This window comes from Ylistrum balloti, unplaced genomic scaffold (assembly GCF_031769215.1).
Source record: "Ylistrum balloti isolate Yb309-2 unplaced genomic scaffold, AGI_CSIRO_Ybal_v1 Utg370124, whole genome shotgun sequence".
Lineage (NCBI taxonomy): Eukaryota > Metazoa > Mollusca > Bivalvia > Pectinida > Pectinidae > Ylistrum > Ylistrum balloti.
Genome location: NW_026782139.1, coordinates 658,828 through 670,226, shown reverse-complemented (window position 1 = coordinate 670,226; position 11,399 = coordinate 658,828). Strand labels below are relative to the sequence as shown.

Here is an 11,399-nt window from a genome sequence, read left to right as displayed (position 1 = left end):
GAATGGCAGAACCACTGGTCTTAAAATTTCGTCCCGATATCGAATGCCGTTTAAATTGTCATTTAACACAACAAGCCTGATACGAGACCCCCCACAAATACCACCCCAAACCATTCCACTTCCGCCGCCAAAGTGGTCCCGTTCTGCGACGCAGCAGTTCGCAAAACGCTCCCCTCGTCGCCACCACACTCTGCGCCTTCCGTCACCGTGTTGCAGACAAAACCTGGACTCATCTGAAAACAGAACATTGTTCCATTGTCGTAAGGCCCAACGACGGTGAACACGGGTCCAGTTACGCCGATTATTACGGTGACGTCACAACAAATTGGGTCCAGTGTAGGGACGCCGCGCTTTCAATTGATAGGCCCTCAACCTGTTGCGGACTGTTTGGAGAGACACACGACGCCCAAACAATGTCCTTGTAGTCTCCACTGCGGTTACGAATCGATTGCGCAAGTGTACCAATCGTTTTCGACGGTCATCCCTGGCGGTCGTTTTACGGGGTCGGCCGTTTCGGGGATGTTGACCCAGTTTGGTTTAAACGACTTACCAACTGGCAAATTGTCTTAACACTGCAATCAAAATGCCGTGCAACTCGACGGCGAGACTCCCCAGCCTGGATCATGCCTACAGCCCTTTCTCTCTGTACTTGTGACAGCCGGGGCATAATGATAAAATTGATAGATAGCAAGATTCGGTGATTTCTAAGTCCTAAGGATCTAAGGAACAGTTGTCAGTTTAAATGTTTATGAAATTCAAGCCAAGATACAAGTTAGTCGCAGAAAACCTCGTGCAGCTCTTTCGCTAATACAGACTTTCACGCTTGAATGATTTTGGTAACCCCCTTGGATTTTGTAATGTAAAACATTACCATTTTCAAATATTGCACAAACGTCATTTTGTTTTCACTCATTTACAGGTATTCGCCAGGGAAATATGTTAACCTTTCTTTTTTTCGTTGAATATATATACAAAAATATGTCATGGGCGAAGTCAGTGGATAAAAGGCCTTTTATGTGACAAAAGGAAACAATTAATATTTTCGAGATTGCAGGATGCATATCAAGGTTGGGTTGACATCCTATGATGTTAAGATGATACATAATTCACTCTGCCCTAAAGGAGGGCTAACAAAGTGTTTACTGCACTGCAACAGTCGATCAAAAACAACAAGAAGAAATGAGGGCAAAATTGCACAAATGGAAGAGTTTACACGACATGGAATCCTTTGAAAGACTGAAATGAAAATGAGACCTGGTGTTCTGGAAGGATAAAAGTTGTCTGCATCATTAACGACTCCAACATGCAATTCACTAACGCCCTCACAAATTAACCCATAACATTATCCCACAATATCCACCTTATATAGATGTCCGTGACATTATCGCACAATATCCACCTTATATAGATGTCCGTGACATTATCGCACAATATCCACCTTATATAGATGTCCGTGACATTATCGCACAATATCCACCGTATATAGATGTCCGTGACATTATCGCACATTATCCACCTTATATAGATGTCCGTGACATTATCCCACAATATCCACCTTATATAGATGTCCGTGACATTATCCCACAATATCCACCTTATATAGATGTCCGTGACATTATCTCGCAATATCCACCTTATATAGATGTCCGTGACATTATCCCACAATATCCACCTTATATAGATATGTCCGTGACATTATCGCACAATATCCACCTTATATAGATGTCCGTGACATTATCGCACAATATCCGCCTTATATAGATGTCCGTGACATTATCGCACAATATCCACCTTATATAGATGTCCGTGACATTATCCCACAATATCCACCTTATATAGATATGTCCGTGACATTATCGCACAATATCCACCTTATATAGATGTCCGTGACATTATCCCACAATATCCACCTTATATAGATATGTCCGTGACATTATCGCACAATATCCACCTTATATAGATGTCCGTGACATTATCCCACAATATCCACCTTATATAGATGTCCGTGACATTATCGCACAATATCCACCTTATATAGATATGTCCGTGACATTATCGCACAATATCCACCTTATATAGATGTCCGTGACATTATCGCACAATATCCACCTTATATAGATGTCCGTGACATTATCCTAGAATACCTTGACCATCACAAAATAAAGTTATCAACTTTGGTTCATCTCAGTCTGACGACAGAAACTGAAGATCCAGTCGCCTCTTACTATCACCTATTCATTTCCTGCATACGTACCAACAGTGGGTATATATTCTCAAAGCTCCGATCTAATGTTAAAAACAGCCGGTTAATATCAACGACGTCTCGTTCTACTTAGAATGGATTGTCTGATACAGCTATTTTGGTAGCTTCTTTCTACTTAGCTTCGAAAAATACAACGCGTGAAGCCTAGCCGAGTCAAGTTATACAACAGCAAATTATAGGATTTTCATGGGGTTTAACGTCGAGCAGAAAGACAGATCTAAAAAGGCCACAAAGAGTGGAGAACAAAGCACAGAAAAAAAGACAGGGAACGAAATAAAACATCAAGATTTCATGTGTTACATTGGAACCCGCAGTGTTCCCTGTCTGGAAGATGGACGAAAACCTAAATACAACGGATGTAGCGGGAGGGGAAGGGAGAAGACGGGGGCTCTTAGTTGTCTCTTACAAACACACCGTGAATTTCAGTACGTCCTATTCTTGTGCTCTCAGGACTATGTAATCAAGCACATGGCATCGATGGAACCATTCCCAATCTGCAAAAGCATTGCCATGGGTGTCAGTCTTCTGTACCTAAATGATACCAGGTATGATAATGAATACGGCTTTGTGGTACAAAGATACTACTGAACAACATCCCTTTAATTTACATTGTTACCTGGAATTGTGCCAATGAGACATCATTTAGCAAGGGAATGATAATCAGCCATACCGGAAGTATCATTGGAGAACTATGACAGAGCATACAAAAATCCAAAACCAGTAACTATCAACCGGAACCTACGTTAGGAGTTTAGAATCGTCTCCAATAGATACAGGAAATAGCGACTTGTCGACAGAATCTTCAGTCTAACTCAAATTTGAAGCAACGAGGACAATATATAAACGATAGAAAGATTTAAACGGAGATATCTGAACACGTTTATGGAGAACAAGGCCAGGTTTTATGGAACGATAGCCTTTTGCTTAATAGATGACATCCGCCACGTAAACCTTATATAATCCAAGTCACGTTTCTTATTGAGAACAAGTTAAACAACAACGGAATCACCAGGCATCCTAACAAGTAACAAACACGCCCAACCTCATATAAAGTAAATTGAATATTTCTCGATGTGATCATGGTGAGGACCGAAAATTTACTTAAAATCTTCATCAACTTGTATCTCTCGAAACCCTGTGTCGAGTTTAAAAAACAAATACTAACATGTCATCATAGTTATAATCCAAACTCAAATTCAATAACACTCGGGGCAAAATATGAACAAAAGAAAGATTTACACGTAGACTCCGGCAAAGGTAAAAGAAGATTCTGAAGATTAAGCGTCTTCTGCGACAGCAAAAAAAAATCTACCTGCAAAATATTTGACGATAAAAATGAAATGAAATTGCAGGTCCGCCGTAAAAATTTGAAGATTCTGTAAAGTTTCTTGGATTCCAAAGATTATATTACATACGTTCTTACTTGAACTACAAATGCTATACCGACACATTCAATCAAATACAATAAAACTAAGGCAAAGTATTAATAATGGAAGATTTACACAGAAACTACCGAATATGTACATAGAGAATAAGACCAGGTGTTCCGGAATCTAAAGAGTAATGATATTTTCATTGGGAAATAATTTATTTCCTTGTCGGATACAAAAAGATTTTGGTACTCGTAAATAAATTTTGAGGTTCTGTTGTTGTTAAACCTTGTTCTTCATTTTGGAACATGACATTTCTAACTTAGATTTACTTTGCAGAAGTCGTTGACGAAGCGGAAGACGTTTACCGTTCTGTCTTTATCACCATGTGGCGTGTGCTTTTTCTCCGAGTACGTGTACCTCTCTTTTTTTGTTCATTTCCATATTTCATCGAATATGAGTTTGAATTAACATTGTTGTCACGTTGGTATTTTCTTTGTTGTTTTCATCGATTATGGTGGTAAGATCGGACAGACTTTGACACACCCAAGTGAACTATATCAGACTCTGGCCAACTGCTGGCTGAGTGTTTTTTTTTTTTTTTTTTTTTCTCATACGAGACTGAATTCATTGATGGAATGATCAAACCATGTCACTAATGCAAAATATCTTGGTATCACCATTCATTATCATCTTAAATGGGAATCCACTTTCAATTAATCCCCGGAACACTCCAATTAAGGTTTCTTCTATTGACTTACACAAGGATTAACATGTGTCCGTCACCATCACATTCAGACTGGATATCTAAAAACAACACCAGTAAATGAAATTCGCAGGACACCGACAAGTCTTACAGTGGGAGGAATATGGTCACGGAGGTGTAACTGATTACCTCTCACACAGAATGAGGAAATCAAACCCATCTTCCCAGTCAAGATTGTTAAGGTACCATCAGAACTGCCCCTTAAAATCACAAAGGATCTTGCTAGGAGAGTTAGATTTGTTATTATCAGGTAGAGATCACCTAAACATTTATCTGAACAAGGACAGGTAACTCTTTCAATATGGAACATTTACACGTGATAATTTGGGCTAGTTGATTTGTAAGAGTTCTAAGCTTTCACTTCTGTTGGACTACTTGTGTTGTAATTATACTGATTTATGACCTATTCAGAATAAAAACTCGAGCCTAATATTCCAACATGCAATGGTTTTATTTCAAACAATTTTAGTGACAGACAAACCATTCAATATTAATATACAAATAACAACAAATGATTGTATTATTACATGTGCAATGATATAACAACTCAAAAAATTTAACACGGATAAAAAACTCTTGTAGATGAATGACAAAAATATATATTAATAAAAATAAAACTTTTCAAGAACACTCAAATATATGTAAATATATAAATATTAAATACTGTAGACAAAATGTTTAGAGCAGAGACAATGCTGTACATCAAAAAATTCCATGAAGTTAAATTTGAACTACTGTCATTAAGAATTTCGAATTTATTGTTTTAATGAAAACACCAAAACAACAACAACAAAAAATCCTTTTAGCTTTACACTCCTGTCTTGAGGATTGTTGAAGCAAAATTCCAACTGAAATTTGATGGAGAAATTAAAAGAATGTGACTGCTTACCGATGTACAGTATTGTGACCGACCTACCCTTCACACAACCCTGTAAACAATGGACGGACTTGCAGGCTACAACACTACCAATAGTCTAGAGCACTTCGCTGCACTCAACTTTGACCTCTGACATCACGCGAATTACATGAGAGGTCAAACTATGTTGGTTACAGAAGGAAAATTACCTTTGAAGAGCCGCCTAGATGTGTTGGGAGAATTGTGGCCAAAAATAGACATGGGTTGCATGTTCTATTTCAAAAATCTGATTATAAAGGTACATAAAGTATTTTCTTCCAGAATGTTTCATGTGGTACTACAAATCAGCTAAATGGTGAAAAAATCATAACTTGTCTTTTTTCTTTTTCAAGTAAATCAATTTCAAGTACAATAAATGTCAATCAATTCATGCAAAATTGTTGCAAGATTGATTAAAAAAATTATTCTTCAATTTATTTATTTAAATAAAAAATGATTGTATATAACTGTTGAAAATGTGACACTCAACATATTGCATATACCATAAACAGCTGATTGGTGAAAAACAACATAATTATCTCATTCACAGTTGAAGATAGAATAATGATGTTAACACACTATACAACAAACAAATATATATAGCTTGTTGTTGTCCATGTAAATTTCATATAGTGTTAAAGTTTGAAATTGTTCTGCACAAGTAGACAATAATAATGTATGATTTTTGACAAATTCAATTTTTTCTATAGATCTTTTTTTCTATGATTTCTGATGAGGAGTTCTCAGGTAAAAATTATCCAATCTTGTTGCACTGAAAGTCCTTCCACATTCCTTAAAAGATATTTTTTCATGATTATGTTTTTTAAAAATGATGTCCAGTTCAGATTTCAAAGTCATCAATGGGTCACCAAGATATCTTAAGAACAATGTCCAATAGTATTAACCTCCAATTTACTTGGTGTCGCAGAGCAAAGCGACAGCTCGGAGTGTCCAGTGATCAGGGTTTTTGTTCGTCTTCAGAGCTAGCGGGAAAATGTAGGTCAGATCTGTACGACGCGGCTTTTTGTACACGGGACAATCATACAGATTCTGAGCTTTGCCTTGCTTCTCCTGGTTCGTAGCGAACACATGAGCGACAGGCAATGGCGTGTATAGAACCTTCTGAGTAGGTTCTATCAAGCGAGCAGATCTACGGTCCCAGCCAGCTCCGTCGAGAATTAAACCGTAAACGTAGACACCTGAAACGTGAGAAGTAAAAATGAGTACAGGTCTTTAAGGTCATTTAAAAAATATCATATAACTATTTACTTCAAATGAGATAGATAAAAAATCTCATCATCCATCAAAAGTGATATTTATAGAAGCATTTTATAGCCCTTCATCTATATCTTGTAACAGCTTAAGAAAAAATTTGTGACCAAAAAACAACTCCACAATTTTATAAACTTCAGAAGTTGTGGCATTTGCTTTGAACTTACTAAAGATTTTCTTCTAAATATTTATGAAGAGATTGTCAAATATAATACCAGGAGCTTTAATAACTCTCAGTAAAATTAAAGTCTCATTGTGTTGTTTCTATCAAAAAAGGGCAGAACAGAACATAACAAAGAATGTTCAATTCTGGTATAAGTATAAGCGATGTCTAATTGATTACCTTCACTGGGAGGTGACGTAAGATCTTCCTTCATCATCTTGGTAACATCATTATCAAGGATGACAGTATCTAAAGCCCAGCCTTTATGGGCTCGAGTGATCTCTTGTCTCATTGCAGTTAGGAAACCCTACAATCACAAATATATTAATTTACCATGGAGGGTTCACATAGTATTACACAATATTGAAAAAAATCAATAATCTTCATTGCCAAAGCTTTGCTCATGAGAGCCAGTACTATTTATCTACAAAAACCAATGCCCTTGAATTAGTTTTGAGAAACCATGAAATTTGAGAAATTTGTTAGAATATTTGATTTTCCAATGTCTTTATGTTTATCGTAAGTATTTTTTATAGGCAATTGTTTTATGCTGAACAGAAATCATCATTCAACTGGCTATCCACAGTAAAGGACACCTACAAACATGACACCTAAACACTGATGCTGGTCCGTAACAAGATAGCTAGCAATAGGAGAAGCCATGCCAACCAAAAACCTGTAACCAACCAAACAGCATACCTGAGGGTTGAAAAATCCAGTCATCCAGAACGACATTGGACGACCTTCAAACACCCAGGTATGGAATTGGGAATTTCGCTCCAGCAGGTCTGTAAACCAGAACCCAAGTGTGGCTGACTCCCAGGAAATCTTCTTCCAATTTGTGGGGACACGTGCATTGAACATGTTGTCAAGTGCATCACGCAGATTCTCACTCATGATAATGGTACCATCAATGGCAAGCTTCAGGTCAACCAGTGTGGTTCTGACCAACGTGATGACCTTCTGCATGCGGTCAATTTCCTGACGAAGGAAGATGTTGATGGGCTGCAGATTTCCCATCCTTCTCAAGCGATCTTTGACCTGTAATGAAATATGTAAGCTGATAAGAGGTCTGAAATTACAAATTAAAGATATTTACAAACAAAATCAGCCGAGGTTCACAAAGATATACACCAAACTTTCATCTTTTTCTTCTGATCTAAAACTTATCATATGACCTTTGACCTTTCAAATTGACAAAGATCTAACCAAGTTTAGACCTTGCATGGTGTGGTGATGCTGTGGTGTAAATATCAAGCCTAGCTTTCGATGGATTCATGAGACATGTTGTACTCGATGTACTAAATGTACTCGTGCACAGATGCATAGATGCACAAACCCCCTTCCCTCAAACAATTATACCATAGAGGGCATGCCTTCCAGGAAAAAAGAATCAAAATGATGGCATCATTATGATGTTCAACTGTTTAGTAAGATTTGGTAGAAAGATTAAGTGGCTTTTGTCCATAGACCTAGTGATAATCAGTGTCTGCACAAACTTACCTCGTGGGGTATATAGTCATTGGGCAGTTTTTCCAGCATGTCATTTGCCAGTCTGTAAACGACGCTCTCTCTTGTCTCTCCACTACCACCTCCAGTATCCTTTGGCTGGATGTTTACGATGTTCTCCAGCATAGTGTTGGCTGTATTGGTCTGATAACTGTAAAATAGTAAGGAATTGGGTTACAAGAAAGACAGCAAAGTTATCTTTTAAATGAATGAAAGATTTTATTCAAAGAGATGAGATCCCGTAATTTGTGGAGTACATTAAGGTACCTCACAGAAGGCTGTCAGATTTTACTTCACTAACAAAAACGTTATTGACAGCCAATAAAAATTAAGCTCACTAATGAGACTTCCAGGAGTATATGCAGATTTACTGATTAGCAATGGTCTATAGGTCCATAACAGGACAGCTCAGATTTCACTTACGTAATGTCAGCATTGGAATGTAAACCAAAACATTCCGGCGAGTCCTGCAGTGGTAAGCCCTCAATGTAGTTACGATATTCGTCAATGGTCTTACACTTAGGGATTTTGTATCCTGTAATACAATACAAATAACAACACAAATTACAAAATAAATTTAATACTGAAATGAAATGTTCAATCCTACTTGAAAATGGATTTGTAATTTTGAATCACATGTATTTTGATGACAGATTTTCGTAGATGAAACTGCTGTATGACGCAATTTAATTCATTATTTTACTATCCTGCTAATTTTAAATTTGTTTGGACATCATTGATTAAAATGGTCTCTAGTCACAGGTCATAACCAAGGGGGTGGGGGAAATAGTATGGAAAAAACATATACTCAAATCAATATCATCCAATGGTTCCATCACCTAACTCTCATAACATCTTATAACAGTCAGACCATATCAGAACATTTTCTTCAGGTTAGTAATGCATATCAAATTGGCGTTTTTATATCACAACCAGTTAGATAATGATGTATGACATTTCAATGACCTTCACCTTCATCAGACAAATGATCAGTGTAAAGCACCTGATGAAGGTAACATTACATATAATTTTTCTAACTGGTTGTGATGTAAGAACGTCTATTCAATAATCAGTTGATATTTCAGCTTTTGTTACTTTGGAATATGAGCTAACAGGAGCAAGGTTACTCTAAAATTAATTTTCATGTATTTAAAATTTTTCTTAATTCCTTAAATACTCCAAAAATTCATGGGTTCATGGCAGAATGGACTGTTCAGAATGGGAAATAAATTTTCAGTTTCGGGTGATTTCATGGGTAATTTTCAATCTGTTACATCAACTGTACCTATGAAATAGTACTGTTTTGAACAAACACAATTTTTCAGCAGAATAAAAATGTAACATTTTTTTTTACCATATGGAATTTGCTTATTGTGAAACTCAAATTTTCAGCAAAACTTACCCGTATAGAAACTGAAGGACTCGGCAAACATGCCCTCACTAAACCAGACCTTCGCATAGGTGTTGAGGAGGCGTTTGTCGTAGTCATCTGTGACACGTCCACCATACTGAATCTCACCAATCATGTATCTTACTGTGCTCCAAGACACACCCTAAAACCATGATTGTCACATTAAACAGGTTTCCATAGAATATTGAGTGTAAAATAAAGTTGGAGGTAAAACAAATATGAATGAAAGGAATGTAGACTTGTTGAGCGAGTACAAAGTTGGGACATACTGAGATGGAAATAAGTTAGAAGAAAAGGGTTTGATAGAACGCAACAATGCATCCCATAGAGATACATACAGATATGTTCTTGAAAAATGTTTAAAAATTTTACAATTAAAATCTCCGTCATGGAACACCACGTTCTGGTGACATTGTTATTGAGGGCACATTATGTTATTTCACTGGTTTAATACCTGCTTTTTAAAAAATTCTTAATTTTGTCATTCGTAAATTATCTCAATGTTAGAATGATGTATACTTTATATTTACAAAAAAACAAAACAAATAAATTTGTTGATGAGGTGTTGATATTTATAAATCTGATCACAATACAGAGCTAAATTGTCACTCCAATACTTTCCGTATATTGACAGAAAATATTAGAGTTGTAAATTAAGATCTGTATTTAATCAAATTGGATATTTATCAAGATTTAACACACTAAAAAGATCATAAAAAAGGAAAATTGAAAACCTTCCTGTTTCCATAAACAACTTTAAAGTATAATTTTGTAAAGAATTACCAGTAAAACTCAATATCAACTGATATTTGTTATCTTTACATGGTGTTTATCTTTGGGGTAATTTTGATGGAAAATTCATTTTAACACAAGTCAAAGAAAACTATATAACATAATGTATCTTTTTTAAGGACAGAGGCAACTTGCCAGGGATTTCTAACACTTCTCTCTTTACTTGTAACACAAACACATACCTGTGAATATGACAATAGTAATTACTATATTCACAAAATACTACCTTGACAAATTAATTTTTTTTTTATAATTGGAAAATTTTGTTTACAGGTGTGTTACGAGATGTATTCCATACACATGCTTTAACAAAACAGGCTTGAGACGTTGACAAATCACAACTGACACAATATTATCAAGGAATAGATGTTTCAGCAAATGGTATTCTGGCACGATAACACGCAATGCTATTGCTGACAAACTTTGCATTTTAGCAATAGCAAAGTGTTTCACAGCACCATAACACCATTTGCTAAAACATTCATTACGTGCGTTTAACTTTATGCTTTAGCTTTCATTATTACTTCTGGGAATGATGACATCACAACAACAATGGTCATGTGATCAAATGGCATCACAGCCTCACAACACATATTGCTTCCTCGACACATTTTAATGGGAGGATTTGGGGGCAAGTGTAAATATTAGCAGATAAACAACATAATGAAATCTTCACATATATCAATGAACTCACTCAAAATTCACATAATGAGGATTGAAAGACACTAGTCATCCATTTATCATAACAATTTAATTCATTGATGGCATTCTACGAGCATGCACAAATTTCTGTGTTAACAGTGAACAAATATTTTAATTTGGGACAAATTTGGTGAGATGTGGTAACCATGGTAACTCTACCTTGGCAGCTTTACTAAGTCGGGTCTGATGAACGTAACCAAAAACATGACAATTACTGTCAAGATGGCAGCTATAACTGTCATCACACCATATAGCA

At 36.2% G+C, this 11,399-nt stretch overlaps 1 protein-coding gene across 1 annotated transcript in view; it reads right to left on the bottom strand.

Moving 5' to 3' along the window:
* Window positions 1-5,902: 5,902 nt before the first annotated feature.
* LOC132550432 (dynein axonemal heavy chain 5-like) overlaps window positions 5,903-11,399 on the bottom strand; it is a 73,762-nt gene continuing 68,265 nt past the window's right edge. The window contains exons 72-77 of the mRNA XM_060214500.1: window positions 9,641-9,791; window positions 8,662-8,773; window positions 8,233-8,389; window positions 7,429-7,770; window positions 6,910-7,036; window positions 5,903-6,493 (exon numbers count right to left, since the gene is read on the bottom strand). Coding sequence (XP_060070483.1) covers window positions 6,207-6,493; window positions 6,910-7,036; window positions 7,429-7,770; window positions 8,233-8,389; window positions 8,662-8,773; window positions 9,641-9,791 — 1,176 coding nt within the window. The 3' untranslated portion in view covers window positions 5,903-6,206. The remainder of the gene's footprint in view (window positions 6,494-6,909; window positions 7,037-7,428; window positions 7,771-8,232; window positions 8,390-8,661; window positions 8,774-9,640; window positions 9,792-11,399) is intronic.